This window comes from Schistocerca cancellata, chromosome 9 (assembly GCF_023864275.1).
Source record: "Schistocerca cancellata isolate TAMUIC-IGC-003103 chromosome 9, iqSchCanc2.1, whole genome shotgun sequence".
Classification (NCBI taxonomy): domain Eukaryota; kingdom Metazoa; phylum Arthropoda; class Insecta; order Orthoptera; family Acrididae; genus Schistocerca; species Schistocerca cancellata.
The window spans coordinates 320,121,048-320,147,274 of NC_064634.1; the positions used below are offsets into that span (position 1 = coordinate 320,121,048).

The 26,227-nt window shown below is 48.0% G+C and overlaps 1 protein-coding gene across 1 annotated transcript in view; it reads right to left on the reverse strand.

Annotated features, from left to right (window-relative positions):
• LOC126101388 (PR domain zinc finger protein 8) overlaps positions 1-25,588 on the reverse strand; it is a 47,068-nt gene extending 21,480 nt beyond the window's left edge. Inside the window, exons 1-2 of the mRNA XM_049912053.1 lie at positions 25,067-25,588; positions 13,712-13,855 (exon numbers count right to left, since the gene is read on the reverse strand). Of these exons, the coding sequence (XP_049768010.1) occupies positions 13,712-13,855; positions 25,067-25,588 (666 nt within the window). The remainder of the gene's footprint in view (positions 1-13,711; positions 13,856-25,066) is intronic.
• Positions 25,589-26,227: the final 639 nt, after the last annotated feature.

A 26,227-nucleotide genomic window follows, 5' to 3' on the forward strand; every position in this document is an offset into this window, starting at 1 on the left:
AAAAACATACTTTTTTCATATTATGTGCTCTGTGCTGCCATCTTCTGCCAGGTACTCCATATCAGCGACCTCAGTAGTCGTCGGACATCGTGAGAGAGCTGGGTGGGGCACTCCGCGGAACTCACTGACTTCGAAAGTGATCACGTGATTGGGTGTCACTTGTGTCACACGTCTGTACGCGAGATTTCCACACTCCTAAACATCCCTATGTCCACTGTTTCCGATGTAATAGTGAAGTGGAAACGAGAAGGGACACGTACAGCACAAAAGCGTACAGGCCGACCTCGTCTGTTGACTGACAGAGACCGCCGACTGTTGAAGAGGGTCGTAATGTGTAATAGGCAGATATTTATCCAGACCATTATACAGGAATTCCACACTGCATCAGGATCGACTGCAAGTACTATAACAGTTACGCGGAAGGTGAGAGAACTTGGAATTCATGAACGAGCGGCTGCTCATAAGCCATTCATCACGCCGGTATATCCCAAACGACGCCTCGCTTGGTGTAAGGAGCGTAAACATTGGACGATTGATCAGTGGAAATACGTTGTGTGGAGTGACGAATCACAGTACACAATGTATCGATCCGATGGCAGGGTGTGGGTATTGCGAATGCCCAGTGAACGTCATCTGCCAGCGTGTGTAGTGCCAACACCAAAATTCAGAGGCGGTGGTGTTGTGGTGTGGTATTGTTTTTCATGGAGGGGGCTTGCGCCCCTTGTTTTGCGTGGCACTATAGCAGCTTAGGCCTTATTCTTGCTTCCCACAATTGAAGAGCAATTCGGGGAAGGCGATTGCATCTTTCAACATGATCGAGCATAATTAACGGCCTGTGGTGGAGTGGTAAACGACAACAACATCCCTGTAGTGGACTGGCCTGCACAGAGTCCTGACCTGAATCCTACAGAATACCTTTGGGATGCTTTGGAACGCCGACTTCGTGCCAGACCTCATCGATCGACATCGATACCTCAGTGCAGGACTCCGTGAATAATTGGCTTCCATTCCCCAAGAAACCTTCCAGCACCTGATTGAACGTGTCCCTGGGAGAGTGGAAGCTGTCATCAACGCTAAGGGTGGGTAAACACCATATTGAATTCCAGCATTACCGATGGAGGGCACCACGAACTTGTAAGTCATTTTTAGCCAGGCGTCCGGATACTTTTGATCACATAGTGTAGAATAAATTTGTCACCATAAACATAATCTCAGAATAGATTGGAATCTAACAAAGACAACGATGTTTCTTAACAAAAATCTGCCCGTACATTAGAACTTGCGTAGATGGTGGCGTGGAAGACTGATTATGAATTTATTAGTACCCGTTAACCCACCCACGACATCCACACCTGAAAGAACAGAGGGTGGAGAGTACTAGTGGTGCAACAATTACACTACCATCATAAACGACGTGTTCTAGCAGTGGGGCTAGTTGATCCTGAGCATGAAATTAAGGTCTGTCAGTGCATTAAACAGCTTAGTAGTGAAGTACTGCACATGCTACTGTGCTGTTAATGGGTGAGGATACTTTCTGCTGTGGTGGTTGGAGCGATGAAAATCCATACTGCACACGTCCCTGGGCACACCAGCAAAGATTCTTTATTAACATGTCGGCTGGAATTGTGGAATTTCAAATAATAGAGCATTATTTGTTGCTACCGAGTTTGAATGACCGGCGGTACATGATTTTCATTCGTGATATGCTGCTCCTGGTGTTGGAGACCGTACTTCAAGTATCAATGAGAAGCTGTGGCTGCAACAACTGTGCACCATCCCACTCGTATACTAATCCTCGCGAGAACCTGAACAGCAGACGCTCTCATAGCTTTCCTCAGAGGGGATGCTCGTCACATGGCCTGCGTGATAGCCAGAACTGAATATGAAATGATATGAAATAGAAACAGGACGAAACAGTCGGCAAGACCTTACGTGTCTCTTTCTATGACAAGTAATAGGAATATTTGAGGACGTGTACCAAAATTGTAAGAGCTGTTGTAATGCTAACTTTGTGAATGGAGGTCGTCACTTCGCTTGACTGATTTGTTTTAAGATGTTTATGTTGTCCATAGATCGAACAGAATGCATTTGTGGTTCAGATATTGCGGGGAGGGGGGGGGGGGGGGGGCAGAAGTGAGAGTTTCCGATGTCCTTCGAGCAGCCACGTTAGCAAGGTTCTGCAGCTTGTGGCCTACCCACATATCAGTCAAGACAACACAGCGAGTACTTGTCGCTCGAGAAAGAGCTGTGATTGGCTGGTGGCTGGCACCTACCACTGTAACATCAGTCACAACACTATTTTAATCGAAACACTAAAACGAAGGCAGATCATCGATTGCTCGAATACCGATCGACAGGGTGCGTCGCTTAACCAGAGCATTCCAGGCGTCATCGTTGCTGTTCTGTGTTGACGTCTGAACCTAGGTAGATAGAAACTCGATGTGAACCTTAGGGTGCGGTAGATCGTACTGCTGTTTGTACCTGGTGTGTTGCTACAACCTGAGGTGACAAAAGTCATGGGATGGCGATTTGCTTATACACAGGTATAGGTGGTACCGCGTACACGCAGTATTGCGCTGGTGGATGTCATCTGTACTGAGGTGATTCGTGTGAAAAGGTTTCCAGCGTAATTATGGCCGAACGACGGGAATTAACAGGCTTTGATCGTGGAATGTTAGTTGGAGCTACACTCCTGGAAATTGAAATAAGAACACCGTGAATTCATTGTCCCAGGAAGGGGAAACTTTATTGACACATTCCTGGGGTCAGATACATCACATGATCACACTGACAGAACCACAGGCACATAGACACAGGCAACAGAGCATGCACAATGTCGGCACTAGTACAGTGTATATCCACCTTTCGCAGCAATGCAGGCTGCTATTCTCCCATGGAGACGATCGTAGAGATGCTGGATGTAGTCCTGTGGAAAGGCTTGCCATGCCATTTCCACCTGGCGCCTCAGTTGGACCAGCGTTCGTGCTGGACGTGCAGACCGCGTGAAACGACGCTTCATCCAGTCCCAAACATGCTCAATGGGGGACAGATCCGGAGATCTTGCTGGCCAGGGTAGTTGACTTACACCTAGAGCACGTTGGGTGGCACGGGATACATGCGGACGTGCATTGTCCTGTTGGAACAGCAAGTTCCCTTGCCGGTCTAGGAATGGTACAACGATGGGTTCGATGACGGTTTGGATGTACCGTGCACTATTCAGTGTCCCTTCGACGATCACCAGTGGTGTACGGCCAGTGTAGGAGATCGCTCCCCACACCATGATGCGGGTGTTGGCCCTGTGTACCTCGGTCGTATGCAGTCCTGATTGTGGCGCTCACCTGCACGGCGCCAAACACGCATACGACCATCATTGGCACCAAGGCAGAAGCGACTCTCATCGCTGAAGACGACACGTCTCCATTCGTCCCTCCATTCACGCATGTCGCGACACCACTGGAGGCGGGCTGCACGATGTTGGGGCGTGAGCGGAAGACGGCCTAACGGTGTGCGGGACCGTAGCCCAGCTTCATGGAGACGGTTGCGAATGGTCCTCGCCGATACCCCAGGAGCAACAGTGTCCCTAATTTGCTGGGAAGTGGCGGTGCGGTCCCCTACGGCACTGCGTAGGATCCTACGGTCTTGGCGTGCATCCGTGCGTCGCTGCGGTCCGGTCCCAGGTCGACGGGCACGTGCACCTTCCGCCGACCACTGGCGACAACATCGATGTACTGTGGAGACCTCACGCCCCACGTGTTGAGCAATTCGGCGGTACGTCCACCCGGCCTCCCGCATACCCACTATACGCCCTCGCTCAAAGTCCGTCAACTGCACATACGGTTCACGTCCACGCTGTCGCGGCATGCTACCAGTGTTAAAGACTGCGATGGAGCTCCGTATGCCACGGCAAACTGGCTGACACTGACGGCGGCGGTGCACAAATGCTGCGCAGCTAGCGCCATTCGACGGCCAACACCGCGGTTCCTGGTGTGTCCGCTGTGCCGTGCGTGTGATCATTGCTTGTACAGCCCTCTCGCAGTGTCCGGAGCAAATATGGTGGGTCTGACACAACGGTGTCAATGTGTTCTTTTTTCCATTTCCAGGAGTGTAGATGCATAGGACATTCCGTTTCGGAAATTGTTAGGGAATTCAATATTCCGTGACCCATAGTGTCAAGTGTGTGCCGAGAATACCAAATTTTAGACATAATTTCTGATCAGGGCCTTCCCTTAACGACCGAGAGCAGCGGCGTTTGTGTAAAGTTGTCAGTGCTAACATACCAGCAACACTGCGTGAAATAACCGCAGAAATCAATTTCGGTTGTAAGAGATGATGGCAGGGTTCGAGTGTGGCGCAGATTCCACGAAGCCGCGGAGTAAAGTTCGCAACAAGGCACTGTCCAAGCTGGTGGTGGCTCCTTAGTGGTGGGTGCTGTGTTTACAAAGAATGGACTGGGTCCTCTGGTGCAACAGAACCGATCATTGACTGGAAGTGGTTATGTCCAGCTACTTTGGCCAACAACGATGCGGACTTGTGGTCCGCTGATATGGCGCATAGCTGTTTGGGAACACTTTCGCGATTGGTTTGAAGAACATTCTGGACAATTCGACACATCGCTCGGCATGGATCCTATCGAACATTTATGGGACGTAATGAAGAGGTCAGTTCGTGCACAAAATCCTGCACCGACAACACCTTCGCAATTATGGACGGCTGTAGAGGCAGCATGGCTCAGTATTTCCGTAAGTTAACTCCATTGTTCATTTATTAGTGTGACTTCTGAAGAAGGCTATATTACTATAGCAGAAACAATGGTGAAGATAAACATAGTTTAGTGCAACTGTGGGCTATTTTTCATTCGAGACTACTTCTAACGACTTGTTGAGCCCATTTCACGCCGAGTCGCTGCACTTCGCCGGGCAAAGGGAGGCCTACATGTTACTAGGAGGCATCCCATGACCTTTTTCGCCTCACCGTAGTTGCGTCATCGCAATGGCGGCAACACATAAATCCCAGTTCTTAGTGTTTCTGATTAACTTACAACGACAGACCTGGGGAAGAATTTTCGACGGTTGTTTAGATCGAAGATGGAATATGGAAGAAGGATTTAGACATTCCACAAGCAAAACCTTGGCATAACCTTGGCATAACTTCCGTTGGATGAGGCGGTCACAGACTTGGAGAGCCAATAAACAGCCAGTTTGTGTAGAAACCGACTGAACTGACTAAAGAATCATCAGGACCAGAAGCATGTGATAAACAAAATATCAATGTGATGATAAATGGAAATGCCTTGTGGCTAGGGCATACCGTCGGGTAGACGGTTCGCCTGGTGCAAGTCTTTAGAGTTGACGCCACTTCGGCGACTTGCATGTCGATGGGGATGAAATGATGATGATAAGGACAACACAACAGCCAGTCCCTGAGCGGAGAAAACATCCGACCCAGCCGGGAATCGGACCCAGGCCATTAGGTATGACATTCCGTCGCGCTGACCACGCAGCTACCAGGGGCGGACAAGGCGATGATGATATTGTCTTTCAAGCACTGGCGGACTGCGAAATAACCGCCATTATCATCTACGACCGAGACTCTTGCGACTGCGAGCAAGAGCCCAGCGACAAGGACTGTGCAGGAAAAGGACCACCGATTGAGGAAGCTTCCCATTGTCGTGAGACAGCTATGAGGCAGTTGGAACAACAACAATTTCGTGTTGTCCAGCTGCTGCCCCTAAAACACTTACGAGGTTTAGCGGCAAAAAATGATTCTGTTCTCCGGGGCACACAAAAATTTTGGACTTCTTTTCCCAATTTGAAGGCCTATTTTAATGACCATTTTTAACTATACAAACTAGACTACGGACTCGGATCTCTCTGTTATTTGTAAGATGTACCATATAAGATGTGTATTTAATTCAGCGTTCCTTTGTTTCAAATTCCTATGAACACTAGTGATGATGATGATGATGATTATGTGTTTAAAGGCCTAAGCTACTGGGTCATCACTCCCTCCATCTCGTGAGAAAAACATTTAAATAGATAAAAGCGGAAAAGTGGGGACTTGGTTGTTCCAATTACATAAGGAAGTCGAACAATTTCAGAAAGGATGTGACAGTGGTTGTAGTACGACAGGAAACAGAAAATAGAGATAACCTTGGCAGCATGTGCGGTCTCGATAGCTACGAAGGTGAAAGTTCTGAAGTTGGCACTACGGCAGACACCGACGACAGCGCCCTCTAGCCGGTGCTGTAGAGGTCTACGAGCTCCGCTCCAGATTCAACCCATTTCATCAAGAGCAGACGGGCGGGACACTTCGCTTGCTATTGAGACTATGTACTACTTACGACGGGTCTAAGGCTTCGCACCTCTGTGCAAAGTTATGTATTCAGTTAATATTGTGATATAGTAAAATCATTTGTAAGGGCAGTACCGAGAGATTTTCACCTTTTCCTGATCCTACTCACTTTCTACATTCGGCCTACCCTTCAGTTTACAGGAGCAGACCCACGCGCCGCCTTCCAGGCGGGATTCAAAAGCATGTTGCATAAGAGGGTCTAATGGCACAGCAAGGTGACGGGGGAAGAAAGTAACCTGCGGTCGCATAGTCGGAACCCGCTGCAGGAGTACCTATGGACACTGGTACAATATGTTTTGGTGAGTGATCGAAATCAGAAAAAACAGTTGTCCGAATACCCTGTGTCCCTCCCCCTCTTCCTAGCAATAACTTCGGATAATCGACAAAGATGCCATTCACACATATAGCACGTGCTACGGGCCCCGCTCTGACAGACGTCCCACAGAAGCTCTGTATTTGTTCCTAGCCGGCCGTAGTCGCCGAGCGGTTCTAGGCGCTTCAGTCTGGAACGGCGCGACCGCCACGGTCGCAGTTTCGAATCCTGCGTCGGTCATAGATGGGTGTGATGTCTTTAGGTTAGTCTGATGACCTCATATGTTATGTCCCATAGTGCTCAGAGCCATTTGGACCACTTTTTTTTCATGGGAAAATTAACCGTTAGCAGTTTTGAATTAAAAATTATAAAACTGTTTAATTTTATGTGCGCATTATTGTTCATTAATTTAGAGCACTAGAAATAACGCATCATTGACATAAAATTATATTTCTGAATATTTGAAGGATACAGTCGACGTAACTGTACACCATTGAACGACATTTTTACATGTAACAAATTGACAAACTAGTTTTATCTACATTTTCTACTCCACTGTGGTCAGCTGTGAACTATTGCGAACTTACACCACAATATTGTCGACAGTGATTGTTTGTAACACTGTCAACAAACTTCACCAGAAAATCGTTTATTCGTACATCCCAGCACCAACCTATGTAGACGGCTAAGCGAAAGGTACAGACAACCAGAAAACTCCCACGTATGGACTTCAGAAAGTAATTTACACATGCACAACACGAATGGCGCATTCTCATCAGCGCCGCACGTTCCGTGTTTCGTGCAGACACAATTCTCAATTCTGCTGCGGTACGAAGAACAGTTGCATCGTAGTGCAGGAGCGAAACGGCACCGCAATTGGAAATGTGCTTCCAAAGTTGAAGTATGCCGATCAGCGCTGTTTTTGTGCCCAAAATGTCTCAATTGCACACAGATTTTGGCGGTGTATGGATCAAATGCAATGTCGTGTCCAGCTGTAGTGACATGCCGCCAACAGTTTGAGCGAGACTGCGCAGCCGTGCGCGTGCTTATTTGGAAGGAAGGCCACCGACATCGGCCACGGACGACAGTGTCCACGTAATGTGCAAGCTGAAAGAACATCTGTAGGAAAGAGATTTTCCAAGGAATCAGAAGTTCAGAAAACGCTTCTTGAATTGCTCTGTGACCAAGGAGACGATTTCCATCGTAGAGTATTTGAGCGACTGGTAGAACATCCCGACCGTTGTAACTTCTGAAATTTTCCCGGCGTATTTCTTCTTCTAATAATTTTCGGAAGTGCAGCCGGATCCCATCGACATCCTGCCACGATCTTCGGCCCAGAGGCATCCGGCCATCTTGAGGTGAGTAGGCAAGTACTGAAGAGTCCTGTTTTTTTTCCTTTATTGAGTTTCAATTCCCCCTAAAGGGGGCGGGCTGGCAGCAGCTTATTACGCCGCTCTTCGGCCTACAGAATTTGTTTTAAAAAGATGAAGATAATAAAAAAATAATAACAGCTGGTGAAAAAATCGGTGACTTAAAGGTAAAATGGCAGAAAATACTGGAGCTTAAAACATAAAACACAGGGTGGATGATGCTAATAAAATACACAGGAAGCAGAAAAATAATAGACAGACAATTAAAAAACACGGCGACAGTCTGGTTTCTGTTCGCAAGAGATATAAAAAGCACACCCAGCGACAGCATGATTTCTGTTCGCAACACTGTGGAAAGACGCACAACACTGAACACTCACTTAAGCACTGCACTAAAAAATTGGCACAAATATGACATACCACACCCGAGAGCAGGTGGGGGGAAACTGGTCAGATGACGGGAAAAAGGGGGGCGGAGGAGAGGAAAAGTGAAGGGGGAGGGGGGAAAGGAGCCAATGGAAGATGAGGATACATAAGAGGGGGGGGGGTGCTGAGCGGACGTGCCAGGGAGTGGGGAAGGCAGAGGAGGGGAGTACAAAAGGACGCGGGGGGGGGGGGAGAAAGGAGATAGGAAGAGGGTAGGTGGGGAGAAAACACAGGATGGAAGGGGGGGAGGAAGAGGGAGCCCAGGGAAAGGATGGAGGAAAGGAGGGGGTGAGAATCAGAGTTGATAGGAAGGATAAATGGAGGGAGAGAGAGCATCATCTGGGAGGGGGAGTTGATGGAAGCCACCTTGGGAAAGGAGATGTAGGGTGTAGAGATGGAGAGTAGGGGGGACACAACAGTGAAGACGTGGCAGGGGGCGGGGATGGGAGAGGAGAGGAGCAACCAGGGGGTGAGGGGGTTCAAGACGGCGGGAGGTGTAGAGGATGTGGATATGTTCAAGGAATAGGAGCAGATGGGGGAAAGGAATGAGATCATAGAGGATCCGCGTGGGGGACGGGAGGCGAAGAGTCCTGGTGCCTTCACGGTATTTATGCCGAATCTCGCGCATGCGAAATGTGCTGGCGCATGCGTCAGGTGGTGACATGCGCGGGACAGCAGAGTTGTGTCTGCTGCCCTCGATGGTGCTCAGTTCCGCGCTGTGACCGGATAATTTTAATTACAGGATACCAATTTTTATCCAGTTGAAAGTTGTTGCCACGATTTACAAGATTATCGGCAAGACGTATTTAAACCAATTCTTTGATTACTGAATCCCAAAAACTGGACAGTGGAGCTCAAATTTTTGTTCTGTTGTACTCCACTGAGTATCCCTCGGAAATGCAGTGTTCTGCTACTGCTCATATCAACGGTTACGGAAGACAGGTGCACCTCTCGTGTTCTGTACAACGCTCCTGAACAGTTCGGGTCGGCAGCCCGCAACTCGTGGTCGTGCGGTAGCGTTCTCGCTTCCCACGCCCAGGTTCCCGGGTTCGATTCCCGGCGGGGTCAGGGATTTTCTCTGCCTCGTGATGGCTGGGTGTTGTGTGATGTCCTTAGGTTAGTTAGGTTTAAGTAGTTCTAAGTTCTAGGGGACTGATGACCACTTTTTAGTTTGGGTCGTCTAGCCTACATATGCAGCACCACACTCAGAGAGAATTTTGGAAACGCCCGCTTTTTTCAGTTGCAAGTCGGCCTTAACAGATCCAACCAGGACCCGGCTCTTTGCTGGTGGACGGAAGATAATCTTGAACTTATTTTTCCTAAGCAATCTGCCTATTCTGTAAGGCATATTCCCTCCGTACTCGTCATCGCTATCCTCACTGCGTTGTTGTTATAGCTGTGCATGGCCTTCCTTATTTGGCGTGAAGTGTAGCCATTCTCTTTAAAAACCTTCTCCAAGTGTTCTAATTCTGCATGGTGGTTTTCATCGTCCAATATTACGTGTGTTCGATACATTAAGATACTAAGAACACCGGTGGTTTGTGCGAGAGGATGCCAGATAGACGCCTGGAGGTATAAATCTGTGTGCGTGGGTATTCCTTACACAGAATGTTCTAGTGATCCATCATTCTTACGGCGTATTAGCACGTCTAGAGTCCCATCTTTCGCAGTCTTCATCGTAAACTTGGTGTCTTCTTGTCATGAGTTTAAGTGACAAAGGAATTTTTCCAGTTGGTGTCTGCCATGAGGCCATACAGCGGAAGTATGATCTACGTAACGCCAGAAAACCGTGGGCCATTAAAACAGCAATTTCAGTAGTTGTCTATTCACCTGAAGATGGCAGTACCTCTCTGGGCTGAAATACCGTGGCAGAACATCGACGATATCCGGCTGCACACCCGAAAATTCTTAAAAGAAGAAATACGCCGGGCAAATTTCAGAAGTTACGACGGTCGGGACCTTCTGCAAGCCGCTCAAAGGAAAACATCCGGACCGTTGTTTACAGTAACTTGATGACTATGTTGATGTTGTTCAAATGTGTGTGAATTCCTAAGGGACCAAACTACTGAGGTCATCAGTCCCTAGACTTAGACACTACTTAAATTAACTTAACGATACGGGCAACACTCACACCCATGCCCTAGGGAGGACTCGAACCTCCGGCGTGTGGGACTGCACGATTAGTGACATGGCGCCTCTAACCGCGCCGCCACTCCGCGCGGCGACTATGTTGGAAAATAGTGTCATGTATCTGTGCCGCTTTGAAGTGTAGTGCAGTATTCAGTAAAAGTCATAATAATGTGTAATATGGTTTTTGAAGTCCCTTCGTAAAAATCTGACGGGGTTGATTTGAGGTATAGTTAGTGATAATCTGGCTCTCTTACAAGGGGAGGCCGCGAATTGTGAAATTCAGATTCGATTCATACTGCGCATAATAAAAGCTCCTGGCCAGAGGTGTAATGTGGCAAAGCACCAAGATGCACTTCTCAGCCGTTGTCGACAAAATCGACATTTAAAAGAAACCGTTGCAGTGAAATACTCTCTACGATTTAGAATTTTCTGCAGCGTCGTGGCGTAGCGGTAAGCGCTCGGGTTCGTAATCCGAAGGTCGCGGGATCGAAAATCACGCCATGCAATTTTTTTTAAATTATTAGTTTTTTGTAATTCAAATATATATATATATATATATATATATATATATATATATATATATATATATATATATATATACTATTAATGAATTGCTTATGCATGTTGGTAAAGGTGGATCGCTCTCCAATTGTACCGCCTCCATTTTTCCGTTTGTTTAACAGGGTGTACCAAAGCTCTCCCGTCTGCACTGATTTTCGACGACGTTATAAGTTGCGCTAGGGACCGCATCTACCTTCTTTCGAAGTTAGAAGGCAACTACGCTGTTATGCGGCGGCTCGTTTCGGCCCATTCAACATTTGTCCTTCAAGTGTAACGAGCGAGTAACGGAATTTATATATTTCATACCTGCCACAGCAAATTTGTGTTCGTGGGGTCTCTATTCTAATTCGAACGTTTGACTTACGCTATACGTATTCGTTTCGGAATATCGTTTCTACGTCTTCCGTTAACTATACGTGGTTAACATTATGAAGACAATTAATAAAATTTGTGAAATACAACTTTGTTTGCGGAAAACATAATGATGTTCGAAGTCGCCAGTTTTTCCACGACAAACGACTTTCAACAACGTATTATATGCATAATTGTTGCAACTGATTGCCGGGAATTTTTAAATATATATATATCTATATCTATATATATATATATATATTTGAATTACAAAAAACAAATACTAAAAAAAAGGTTGCATGGCGCGAGATTCGATCCGGCGACCTTTCGGATTACGAATCCGAGCGCTTACCGCTGCACCACGACGCTGTACAAAAATTATTAATCGTAGAGAGCATTTCACCGTAACGGTTTCTTTTAACTGTCGATTTTCTCGACAACGGCTGAGAAGTGCATCTTGGTGCTTTGCCACATTACACCTCTGGCCATGAGTTTTTATTATGCGCAGTATGAATCGAATCTGAATTTCACAATTGGCGGCCTCCCCTTGTTAGTGAAGTTTCGGCCGTCCTGTTTTACATATGTTTCATGAGCTAATGTGAATCTTTACAGGATGTTTATCCAACGTGTCTAAACTCGCTCCTGTAAAGATCCACGCATGCTTCAATGTTTCTCTCACTCAGACACGTCAGTGCAGTTGTTCCCTGCCGCCGAACGTCGTAGTATTTGGTTTACAGCCTCCACAGCACGTTTTTGCTAAGGCTTTTCCAACCGATGCCTCATGACGTTTGCATAATCTTGTCGAGTGCGTAACGAAATTTTGTTGCGTGCAAAGATCTATTTTTTTTAAATTCATAAAACGACGCATTTTCCTTCTTAACCTCATCTTATACATTTTATTATCAATTTTGAGACTGCTCAAGTCAGCAGCTACAACGACGTGCAACTGTCAGTTTTGCCTATTAGCAATTCGATCGATGGCAAAAATTCCCAATTAGTAAAACAGAAGTAATAAAATCTTTGTCTACTAAGCGCGACTCCGATGCGGGTATATAAGCACCGACATATAGGCAAACGGTTGCTGTGGCATTCGAATGGAAACATTGTGATCGCCATTTACATAAGATAAAAATACTACTGTACAGTAACATTCCAGTGGTAAAAGACAAGCAAGTGTAAAGTCACAAATGAAATGCGGGCGTTATAGTACAGACGGTGATTCTGGTATGATGTTGGAGACATTTAGGGGTGATGGAGAAGAATAAATGTATCAGGTAAGAGATCCTGGTCCGGAAAGTCTGAAGATATAAGCTAAAACCGTTCTGATACATCAGACAGTAGAATACATGTACCATTACTGTTGTTGGAAGACTGTAGGGCAGGCAACTTCCAGAGATGGCAGTACGCAACAAAAGTACCAACAATGTATAGCTTTTTTTGTTTTAGTTCACAGACCGCCTCCAAAAATGTGGAAACCGAAGAGCTTGCGGTGGAGAGATGTGTTTGAAAGTATGTAAGATGAAGTAATGTTCATAACCTTTAAGCCATAAGTTTATTACCCCTTTTACTATGTTTATTATTGTTTAGTGGTGGAGTAGATTCTTACGTAGAAACAATAGTTTTCCTTATTACGTGAATAAAACTAATAAGTGTCAAATGTGACTTGTAATTTTAATATCTTCAGTGATGTTCGTTACGCTGATGAGATAATCGTTGAAAAACCAGCCTACATAGATCTATTCCTCCTTAAATTAATGAAATGAAATTTCTCTAGACGTTACACGCAAATATTATATGCAAGTAAACTAATATGTTAGAAAATAGAACTCCATTTTGCTGAGTGGGACCCTTTGGTTTTACGCTGGCCCACATAGTTCATGCTCTACGTTATTTGCTTTCTTCCGTTCGTTCCTCACGATTCAGGATCCTCTACCACCCGAATAATACTGACCTTAAGTATCTGAGACATCATTTAGATAGAGAAGATGGAAAAGTAAAGGAAATAAGAAGTGTTCCAGTCAGACCAAGTGATAACTGGAGAAGTCAGTACCAAGCGACTAACCCCGAGCAGGGAGGCGGCTGCGGCGGCGGCGGCGGTGGCCGGCGGCAGGGGCGCCGCCGTGGCGCCGGAGCCGGGGGCGGAGGGCACCGGGGGCGCGCAGGCGCCGGGGGCGGCGGGGGCGGCGGCGGCGGAGGCGGCGCGCGGCACCAGCAGGTCGGCGAACGGCGGGTAGCACAGCGCCGGCAGGTACGCCTCGTGGCCCGACACGCCGCCGGGGTAGAGCCGCGGGCCCATGCCCGCCCCCAGAGAGGGCACCGCCGCCTTCAGCAGCAGCTCGCTGCCCCCGGAGCCCTGCGGCACAACCGCAACACCTCGCTGCACGTGCCGTCCACCACGAGTTCACTACAGGCGGAGCTCAAATTCGGACCGTAGGACATTTCCAACTCTAATCAACGTCGCGGCACTATACGAGCAGTAGTCATAAAGTTGTAATTATCGCCTGTAAAAGATCAAGCTACGGCCACAAAAGGTGGAGATGATGCTAGCCCTCCTCTACATAGTTTCTCTTCAATGCGACACGTTTCCTCAACGATGGATGACTTGGCAGAGACCTAGACTGCACAAGTCCGCAATCTGGCTATTCAGGGACGTTCCACCACGAAAATACGTTACCATCATTGTGGAAGTACCTGCTACGTAACAGCTTTTTCATCTAATCCATTAGGTGCGGTAACAGAAGAATACAGAGGTTGAAGCAATATTTGATGTTGAAGTTAAAATCTTCTGGGTTGTTAGGCCGCGTCATGTTTCTTCTAAAATGTTCGACGTTTCGACCCCTCTGCTGGGATCTTCCTCAAGATCTTTTGGTGTCCACTACTGCTAGAACACAGTTCTAGCAGTGTTCTAGCAGTAGTGGACACCAAAAGATCCTGAGGAAGATCCCAGCAGAGGGGTCGAAACGTCGAACATTTTAGAAGAAACATGACGCGGCCTAACAACCCAGAAGATATGAACTTCAGTGACAACGGCCACGAAAGCCTGCAGACTTACATAATACACCACTGGCCATTAAAATTGCTACACCGAGAAGAAATGCAGATGATAAACGGGTATTCATTGGACAAATATATTATACTAGAACTGACATGTGATTACATTTTCACGCAATTTGGGTGCATAGATCCTGAGAAATCAGTACCCAGAACAACCACCTCTGGCCGTAATAACGGCCTTGATACGCCTGCATTGAGTCAAACAGAGCTCGAATGGCGTGTACAGGTACGGCTGCCCATGCAGCTTCAACACGATACCACAGTTCATCAAGAGTAGTGACTGGCGTATTGTGACGAGCCAGTTGTTCGGCCACTATTGACCAGGCGCTTTCAATTTGTGGAGATCTGGAGAACGTGCTCGCAAGGGCAGCAGTCGAACATTTTCTGTATCCAGAAAGGCCCGTACAGGACCTGCAACATGTGCATTATCCTGCTAAAATGTAGGGTTTCGCAGGGATCGAATGAAGGGTAGAGCCACGGGTCGTAACACATCTGAAATGTAACGTCCACTGTTCAAAGTGCCGTCAATGCGAACAAGAGGTGACCGAGACATGTAACCAGTGGCATCCCATACCGTCACGCCGGGTGGTACGCCAGTATGGCGATGACGAATACACGCTTCCAATGTGCATTTACCGCGTTGTCGCCAAACACGGATGCGACCATCATGATGCTGTAAACAGAACCTGGATTCATCCGAAAAAATGACGTTTTGCCATTCGTGCACCTAGGTTCGTCGTTGAGTACACCATCGCAGGCGCTCCTGTCTGTGATGCAGCGTCAAGGGTAACCGCCGCCACGGTCTCCGAGCTGATAGTCCGTGCTGCTGCAAACGTCGTCGAACTGTTCGTGCAGATGGTTGTTGTCTTGCAAACGTCCCCATCTGTTGACTCAGAGATCGAGACGTGGCTGCACGGATCGTTACAGCCATGCGGATAAGATGCCTGTCGTCTCGACTGCTAGCGATACGAGGCCGTCGGGATCCAGCACGGCGTTCCGTATTACCCTCCTGAACCAACCGGTCCCATATTCTGCTAACCGTCATTGGATCTCGACCAACGCGAACAGCAATGTCGCGATACGATAAACCGCAATCGCGATAGGCTACAATCCGACCTTTATCAATGTTGGAAATGTGATGGCACGCATTTCTCCTCCTTACACGAGGCATCACAACAACGTTTCACCAGGCAACGCCGGTCAACTGCTGTTGTGTATGACAAATCGGTTGGAAACTTTCCTCATGTCAGCACGTTGTAGGTGTTGCCACCGGCGCCAACCTTGTGTGAATGTTCTAAAAAGCTAATTATTTGCATATCACAGCATCTTCTTCCTGTCGGTTAAATTTCGCGTCTGTAGCACGTCATCTTCGTGGTGTAGCAATTTTAATGGCCAGTAGTGTATTTGCTGTTAAATTCTCCCAAGTTTTTGCTGATTTTCTTATTGACACTTTATCAATTATGTGTCTCTCAACGACGAGCTCGTTTCGGTATTTTTATCTTTTCAAGTGATCGTGAAACGATGGTACAATTTTTCGTAAATATGTACGGTAAAAATGTATTGCTTAAAGTGTCGTTGGATCTCCTTGGCGCAAAGACTGGTGATCAGGAACTTTACGTCACCATCTCTCCTCGCCTTGCTGTTGCAGTGTTGGCAGTCGAAGTTTTCCTCCGCCAGTATTCAAAGCGGCTTACCTCCTAGTCGAGTGCCACCGAACTGACGTGCGTGTGCCACGTCATCCACGTAGGCGGGTTCCGTTCAGAAACAGAAGAAGGAATGTCTGCACGCCTCTCAAGCTTATCAGTGGACTGATTAGGATCTTATACCGGTACTGTACTGTATACGAGTAATACAGACAAATGTCTGCAAACAAACAGAAAATAATTAGGCTATTTTTCTTTTTCGAAGTGATAAAACTTCATGACTATTCCCTCGTACTTTTTATTTCAAGTTTATCACTTGTCGCTACATTTTTTTATATTACGGGTATCTCTGTTGAGACTTCAGGAAGCAGGCTTTTTTGCTCGCTCCGGTAATAAAACCGGCTCTCGGCAGTGCCCGTTATCGGGTTAGGCTTGATATTTCAACCAAATTGATCCAAAAATTGAACAGCGATTATCCTATCGAAATAGACCCTTGTCATTGTCTTCGTAACCAGTAAATTCCTTTGTGAAAAATACCACAGTCTATCATGATAAATTTACTCACTTTTTTGTAAAAGTCAAAATTGTTTAGTCTCGATCGCGTTTTCAGATATTTTTTATTCGCTGGTAACTGGTTTCACCCCTTTCCTCAGACCATCTTCAGGCTTTTCCCCGCCATTATGGCTGCTGGCGGTGGCAGACGAAGCGAGATCCGTAGTAGTAAGGTTGTCACAACCTTATTATTACGGTTCTCGCTCCGTCCGCCGCCACCAGCAACCATAATGGCGCTGGAAAACCTGAATATGATCTGAGGAAAGGGCCGAAAGCGGCGGCTAACAAATGACAAATTTGAAAACGCGATCGATAACGTTTTTATTCATTTTTAGCATTCTATACCGATCGCTGTCCTCCAATTACAGGAAGCTTTCTGAAAGTTTCAACAAACTTTTTTCCACGCGTGTTTCGAACTTGCGGCTTCTTTGTGAGTTAACTACCCTTTTCACGCTCCGTGTTTAAGCCATCTCGTGCCATTTTCAGGGCATGTACCCAAAGTGAAAAAAAACAGCCTGGAAACAAAATTCGAAAAGGTAGGGCCCGTAGCTAAACAACGGTGTCTTAAGCGACTAATGGTTATTCGTAAAATTTTGTCGATTTGACGTCCCGTGCTCTGCTCCTACCTTTTTATCTCGTTATTTTTCGTTAATCTGTGTGATACACTGAAGGAAATCTCCCGAAGAATGCAAAGCGAACATCCAATTTGAACAGCATTCGCACCGTAGTATATGCGGTGTATAGGGGACACAGTGGATTTCTTTTGACCGTCGCAAAACATCGAGCAGTTATACTAGTGGCGTGCCAATATCTTATCAAGCCCATTAATTAACCTTTCAATTTATGCTGAGCGTCCATGGACATCAACGTCTCTAAGGTATATGCCACAGAACATGTCTCCACCGCTAGTAAGGTGACAACAAAAAAACCTGTTGTGAAATGAAGTGACTTTTTAGCGTGGACGAACACTGAGACTGCGGGAGGCTGGGCGTGGGTTGGAACTCACGTGGGTCATGTTGTGCCGGTGATCCATCGGCGGTGGAGACGATGGGAGGCAGAGGGCCCCCACTGCAGGCGCACCCCTCCACTGCCATCTCGTCGCGCTGACGAGCGCCTGGACAGAAGGATCATCACGGTTGCCTTGACGAACTGGTGGGCGACTGGCACAGAAATTACAGCCATCGCGATCCCCATTGTATCATCAGCACGAAGAACAAACAGCCGCTTGCTAGAAACGTCTCCCCCGTGGGTGGTTGCCGTTGGGAAAAGGTATCTATCGGTCTCATGAAAAGTGAAATGGGGAAGTGATGTAGATGGTAGTTATCAGTGAACGCCGTTTCTGTCTTTTACCAATCTGAATCCCGCACGCGAGGACGGTCTTGTGTGAAATGGAAAGAATCTGTTAGAGGTTGCTTACCTTGGCGTGTACGGTGACGCCAGCACCGCCGTTGGTGACGTCGTGGTGCCTGGAGTGCGGTGGCTGCAGGAAGGAGGCGCCAGCTGCAGACGGGGGCGGCGGTTTGAGGGCGGCGGAGGCGGAGGAGACGGCCACCGAGGGCGGCAGCAGCGGCGGCAACGGCAGCGACAACGGGAGCGGGCCCAGCTTGGGCGGCGGGGGCGGTGACTCGGGCGCGGCGGAGGCGGAGGTGGCGTGGCCGGGCCCGGGGCTGTGGTAGGGCGCCGCGGCGGCGGGGGCGGCCACCGGCGGCGGGTCCGGAGACAGCGAGAGCGAGGAGGCGGGCGACAGCGACAGCGGCAGCGACAGCGGCAGGGGGAGCGGGTCTCGGCCGCCGCCGCTGCTCGTCACCACCTGCGGGGGGCCGGGGAACACGGCTCGTGTGACAGCGTGTATTTATCTCTACAGAGAGCAGTCCAGCGAAAAAGAGAGTAGAAAATAAATAAACTCTGTATTATTTCAAAAGTAATCGGCATAACTGTTAACACAGCTATCGAATTGTGAAGCAAGTCGGTCAATGTCTTCATGGAAAAATATTCGCAGTTGCCTACAGAACCATCATTGTGAGTGGCCGCACGAAATGCCAAGGCTGTTTCAACTAGGCTGCCCTCACACATCGTCCACACAGTACCAATCTCTACTCATATGATTTCTGCCGTACTACAGTGCCAGGTCATATGTTAGACACCCCACGGCAGCATTTCTTAGTGCAGTACTGGCGAGTTGGACAGCGCGGGCTCGGCCCACGCACACAGCTACCTCCGCGGTAACATAGCTCCGCCCGGCCGGCGTATTCACGTTAAATACACTCCTGGAAATGGAAAAAAGAACACATTGACACCGGTGTGTCAGACCCACCATACTTGCTCCGGAAACTGCGAGAGGGCTGTACAAGCAATGATCACACGCACGGCACAGCGGACACACCAGGAACCGCGGTGTTGGCCGTCGAATGGCGCTAGCTGCGCAGCATTTGTGCACCGCCGCCGTCAGTGTCAGCCAGTTTGCCGTGGCATACGGAGCTCCATCGCAGTCTGTAACACTGGTAGCATGCCGCGACAGCGTGGACGTGAACCGTATGTGCAGTTGACGGACTTTGAGCGAGGGCGTATAGTGGGCATGCGGGAGGCCGGGTGGACGTACCGCCGAATTGCTCAACACGTGGGGCGTGAGGTCTCCACAGTACATCGATGTTGTCGCCAGTGGTCGGCGGAAGGTGCACGTGCCCGTCGACCTGGGACCGGACCGCAGCGACGCACGGATGCACGCCAAGACCGTAGGATCCTACGCAGTGCCGTAGGGGACCGCACCGCCACTTCCCAGCAACTTAGGGACACTGTTGCTCCTGGGGTATCGGCGAGGACCATTCGCAACCGTCTCCATGAAGCTGGGCTACGGTCCCGCACACCGTTAGGCCGTCTTCCGTTCACGCCCCAACATCGTGCAGCCCGCCTCCAGTGGTGTCGCGACAGGCGTGAATGGAGGGACGAATGGAGACGTGTCGTCTTCAGCGATGAGAGTCGCTTCTGCCTTGGTGCCAATGATGGTCGTATGCGTGTTTGGCGCCGTGCAGGTGAGCGCCACAATCAGGACTGCATACGACCGAGGCACACAGGGCCAACACCCGGCATCATGGTGTGGGGAGCGATCTCCTACACTGGCCGTACACCACTGGTGATCGTCGAGGAGACACTGAATAGTGCACGGTACATCCAAACCGTCATCGAACCCATCGTTCTACCATTCCTAGACCGGCAAGGGAACTTGCTGTTCCAACAGGACAATGCACGTCCGCATGTATCCCGTGCCACCCAACGTGCTCTAGAAGGTGTAAGTCAACTATCCTGGCCAGCAAGATCTCCGGATATGTCCCCCATTGAGCATGTTTGGGACTGGATGAAGCGTCGTCTCACGCGGTCTGCACGTCCAGCACGAACGCTGGTCCAACTGAGGCGCCAGGTGGAAATGGCATGGCAAGCCGTTCCACAGGACTACATCCAGCATCTCTACGATCGTCTCCATGGGAGAATAGCAGCCTGCATTGCTGCGAAAGGTGGATATACACTGTACTAGTGCCGACATTGTGCATTCCCCTTCCTGGGACAATGAATTCACGGTGTTCTTATTTCAATTTCCAGGAGTGTAGCTGCACCACGGCATTGCGTCGATCACGCTACGCCACGCCGCAGTAGACTCATCGACGACGGGCATATTCCTACGCTGCTCTGGGCTCTATAAGCGAGTGCACCATCTCGCTTCAGGAGAACTTCCACCGTCGGAATTTGGTACGGGACTTCAAGTCCCACCGCCACACCTTCAATGTGCAGTACAATGATGTCCTTGCCATTACGTCATTGTAAGACATACCACTATAACAAGACAGTAAGACCGCTAAAATAAGGTCCAGGCAGTCTCGTCTTGGACTTCACTATCGCTGATACCACGACGCCACGCTATTCGATTCACCATCATCAACCGCGCTCTGGAAAGGTCCTTCTCAGGGATTCTGCTTCACGGCATTCCAACATCAGTCTCATCCACGGAGTGTGCCCATAACAGTGTCAGTGGCTGCTCTAACGCAGTCATTGTAGTATTGTAGTATTCCGTTTTCTTCTTCTCCTGGTTATGGAATAATCTTGTTATCTATTCATGTTATTATTTGTTGTTGGCATTCACGGAGACACTTTTGCGCCCTGAAGAGAGACTATGACCGTTGATTTGCTTCCGACGAAGAGGTGCAAACGTGGCTACAATTACGGTTCCGCAGACAGTAGCAAAGTAGATGTCACGGACGGCGAACCATCCACAGTGGTGGAGACTATAGTCTTGTAAGTAGGCAAAAAGTATCAGCAGAATGGCTCGGTTAGAAGAGATTAGTGACTTCGAACGTGGACTATACATTGGATGTCATCCGAGTTACAATCCTTCAGGGACATTTCAACCGTTCTAAAGTTACCGAAGCCTACTGTTGGTTATGTGATTGGGAAATGGAAACGCGAGGAACAACCATACATAAAAAAGACCAGGCTGACCTCATGTACTGACCGGTAGCTACCGTCGAGTGCTGCGGACGGTGGTGGTAAAATCTCTCATGAAATCAGCGGAAGGAATCTCTTGCGAGTTCAGAAGTGCTATGAACAGTCCACCAAGCACAATGACTGTGCGTATGGACTTAGAAATAATGGACTACGACGGTCAAACAGCTCTGTGTAACCTATACATTTGTAGTCAGTACTAGGCTTCGCTTGAGGTGTGTAAAGAGGGAGGCAACTGGACACTGGATAACTGGAAACGAATGTCTTGGAGCCATGAGTCACGCTATACTCTCTGAAAACACGATGGAAGGGTTTGGATTTGGCGAATTCCTAGAGAACATTCCCTGACGCCCTGTTGTTGCGCCTAAAGAGAAGTACGGAGGAGGTGGCATTAGGGCGTGGGCGTTATTGTGGTGTTTAGGGTGTGGTCCCGTTATTACGTTTAGAAAAACGGTCAACGCAGAAGGATAAGAGCACATACTGCAGCATTGTGTAGTACATACAGCAGAAGAAAAGGTCGGAGAACGTAACTGTGTCAGCATGACAATGTGACCTGTCGTAAAGGAGCGTCTGTGAGGCTTACGTTTGTGGGAAATAACATTCCTGAAGTGAACTGGCCTGCCCAATGGAACACCTTTGGGATGGGTTAGAAAGTCGCCTTTGCTCCTGATGCTAGTGTCCAACATGACCACTTTTACTGGTTTCGGCTCTCGGGAAAAATTGGGCTGCCATTTCTTGACAGACGTTGACACTTCACTGAAGTGAAAGTGTTAAATGCAGAGGAGAGAACAGATAGGTGGAAAGAATACACTGAAAGCCTCTATGAGGGTGAAGATTTGTCTGATGTGATAGAAGAAGAAACAGGAGTCGATGTAGAAGAGATAGGGGATCCAGTTTTAGAATCGGAATTTAAAAGAGCTTTGGAGGACTTACGGTCAAATAAGGCAGAAGGAGTAGATAACATTCCATCAGAATTTCTAAAATCATTGGGGGAAGTGGCAACAAAACGACTATTCACGTTGGTGTGTAGAATATATGAGTCTGGCGATATACCATCTGACTTTCGGAAAAGCTTCATACTCACAATTCCGAAGACGGCAAGAGCTGACAAGTGCGAGAATTATTGCACAATCAGCTTAACAGCTCATGCATCGAAGCTGCTTACAAGAATAATATACAGAAGAATGGAAAAGAAAATTGAGAATGCGCTAGGTGACGATCAGTTTGGCTTTAGGAAAAGTAAAGGGACGAGAGAGGCAATTCTGACGTTACGGCTAATAATGGAAGAAAGGCTAAAGAAAAATCAAGACACTTTCATAGGATTTGTCGACCTGGAAAAAGCGTTCGACAATATAAAGTGGTGTAAGCTGTTAGAGATTCTGAAAAAATTAGGGGTAAGCTATAGGGAGAGACGGGTCATATACAGGGTTATTACAAATGATTGAAGCGATTTCACAGCTGTACAATAACTTTATTATTTGAGATATTTTCACAATGCTTTGCACACACATACAAAAACTCAAAAAGTTTTTTTAGGCATTCACGAATGTTCGATATGTGCCCCTTTAGTGATTCGGCGGACATCAAGTCGATAATCAAGTTCCTCCCACACTCGGCGCAGCATGTCCCCATCAATGAGTTCGAAAGCATCGTTGATGCGAGCTCGCAGTTCTGGCACGTTTCTTGGTAGAGGAGGTTTAAACACTGAATCTTTCACATAACCCCACAGAAAGAAATCGCATGGGGTTAAGTCGGGAGAGCGTGGAGGCCATGACATGAATTGCTGATCATGATCTCCACCACGACCGATCCATCGGTTTTCCAATCTCCTGTTTAAGAAATGCCGTATATCATGATGGAAGTGAGGTGGAGCACCATCCTGTTGAACGATGAAGTCGGCGCAGTCGGTCTCCAGTTGTGGCATGAGCCAAATTTCCAGCATGTCCAGATACACGTGTCCTGTAACGTTTTTTTCGCAGAAGAAAAAGAGGCCGTAAACTTTAAACCGTGAGACTGCACAAAACGCGTTAACTTTTGGTGAATTGGGAATTTGCTGCACGAATGCGTGAGGATTCTCTACCGCCCAGATTCGCACATTGTGTCTGTTCACTTTACCATTAAGAAAAAATGTTGCTTCATCACTGAAAACAAGTTACGCACTGAACGCATCCTCTTCCATGAGCTGTTGCAACCGCGCCGAAAATTCAAAGCGTTTGACTTTGTCATCAGGTGTCAGGGCTTGTAGCAATTGTAAACGGTAAGGCTTCTGATTTAGCCTTTTCCGTAAGATTTTCCAAACCATCGGCTGTGGTACGTTTAGCTCCCTGCTTGCTTTATTCGTCGACTTCTGCGGGCTACGCGTGAAACTTGCCCGCACGCGTTCAACCGTTTCTTCGCTCATTGCAGGCCGACCCGTTGATTTCCCCTTACAGAGGCATCCAGAAGCTTTAAACTGCGCATACCATCGCCGAATGGAGTTAGCAGTTGGTGGATCTTTGTTGAGCTTCGTCCTGAAGTGTCGTTGCACTGTTATGACTGACTGATGCGAGTGCATTTCAAGCACGACATACGCTTTCTCGGCTCCTGTCGCCATTTTGTCTCACTGCACTCTCGAGCGCTCTGGCGGCAGAAACCTGAACTTTATGAGTTTTTCTACGTATCTGTAGTGTGTCGTGACCATATGTCAATGAATGTAGCTACAATGAATTTATGAAATCGTTTCAATCATTTGTAATAGCCCTGTACAATATGTACAACAACCAAGAGGGAATAATAAGAGTGGACGATCAAGAACGAAGTGCTCGTATTAAGAAGGGTGTAAGACAAGGCTGTAGTAGCCTTTTGCCCCTACTCTTCAATCTGTACATCGAGGAAGCAATGATGTAAATAAAAGAAAGTTTCAGGAGCGGAATTAAAATACAAGGTGAAAGGATATCAATGATACGATTCGCTGATGACACTGCTATCCTGAGTGAAAGTGAAGAAGAATTAAGTGATTTTCTGAACGAAATGAACAGTCTAATAAGTACACAGTATGGTTTGAGAGTAAAACGGAGAAAGACGAAGGTAATGAGAAGTAGTAGAAATGAGAACAGGATTGATGGTCACGAAGTCAATGAAGTTAAGGAATTCTGCTACCTAGGCAGTAAAATAACCAATGACGGACGGAGCAAGGAGGACATCAAAAGCAGACTCGCTATGGCAAAAAAGGCATTTCTGGCCAAGAGAAGTCTACTAATATCAAATACCGGCCTTAATTTGAGGAAGAAATTTCTGAGGATGTACGTCTGGAGTACAGCATTGTATGGTAGTGAAACATGGACTGTGGGAAAACTGGAACAGAAGAGAATCGAAGCATTTGAGATGTGGTGCTAGTCGACAGATGGCGGTGTGACTGTGAAGGAACTGTCACAGCTAAACCAAGGCCACTCAGACCTGATGTACTGATGGAAAATTAGGTGGACTGATAAGGTAAGGAATGAGGAGGTTCTACGCAGAATCGGAGAGGAAAGGAATATGTGGAAAACACTGATAAGGAGAAAGGACAGGATGATAGGGCATCTGCTAAGACATGAGGGAATGACTTCCATGGTACTAGAGGGAGCTGTAAAGGGCAAAAACTGTAGATGAAGAAAGAGATTGGAATACGTCAAGCAAATAATTGAGGACGTAGGTTGCAAGTGCTACACTGAGATGAAGAGGTTAGCACAGGAAAGGAATTTGTGGCGGGCCGCATCAAACCAGTCAGTAGACTGATGAGCAAAAAAAAAAAAAAAAAAAAAATGTTAAGTGTCGACATAGACGTAGACGAGGCGGGAGCTGACCTTGGTGAAGGCGCTGCGGATGTAGTCCTCGGAGTGGTAGTAGAGCTGCGGGGCCGGCGGCTGGTGCGGGGGCGGCGAGGGCGGCGCTGGCGGCCGGCGCAGCAGCGCGCTCGCTGTCACCACCCGCAGCTGGCCGTGCGGCTGCGCCTGGGGGTGGGGCTGGGGGTGGCACTGGGGGTGGGCGTCTGCGGCCCGCGCCTGCTTGCCGCTGCGCGCCGCCTCCAGCCGCTCGTCGGGCCCCACCAGGAAGGCGACGTCGAAGCTGCGCTTGCCGGGGGCCGACGACGACACGGGCGAGGGGGCGGACACGGGCGGCGACGACGCCGACGCCTTGTCCAGCGCCAGCGGCGGCGAGCACAGCGGCGCCCGCGACGACACGTTCAGGTCCATCGTCATGCTGGCGGCGGGGGCGGCTGCAGCTGTAGGCGGGCAGCACTGGCCGCCGCACTCGTGTCTGCACTGACAACAGAGTCTGCAGTGTGGCCAGTATGACCGAATACGCGCCACCACAGGAGCCCACATCTTTATAAATAAAAATGTAAATGTTCCTTTATTGAAAATGTTAAATCACCGAAAATTCTCCACCAGTTGTTTCGAATGTGCCTGTGTTATACATACGTATTGGAGCGCTAACGATTGAACGTATACATGAATACACTACCGCAAAAAAAAGAAAAATTATAATAATAATAATAATAATAATAATAATAATAATAATAATACACCTGGAAAAGACGATGTCGATATTGATCCGATAACGGCATATGCCACCTGATCGATAGCAGATGTTCTGATAATGGTCTCATTGTAGCGTAGTAGCACAGCTACTAGAGCGCCACCTATGTGCACCCTTTAAAGCGATAGGGGTTTTACTTATTGTATGTAGAGTTGTGAGAAGTTTAGCCCTGTATCACAGTGAAAGCGAGACTGGCGACCTTTGTTTAGACAGATTCAATAGTGTGGAAGCGCAGAGAATTAATACGGGTCCATCAATAAACAGTCCCTATTAAATCTAGGAAGCAGTATGTAGCGTAATTTGCCTCGCGCACCGCATATCGCCAAGAAGGCGTGGACACTGGCAAAGGTGGCGTAGTGCGACACCACGGAAGCTCCGGACGGAAGTTGCCCTTCACGTTGAGGAAATAAAAGCACTGTAACGTG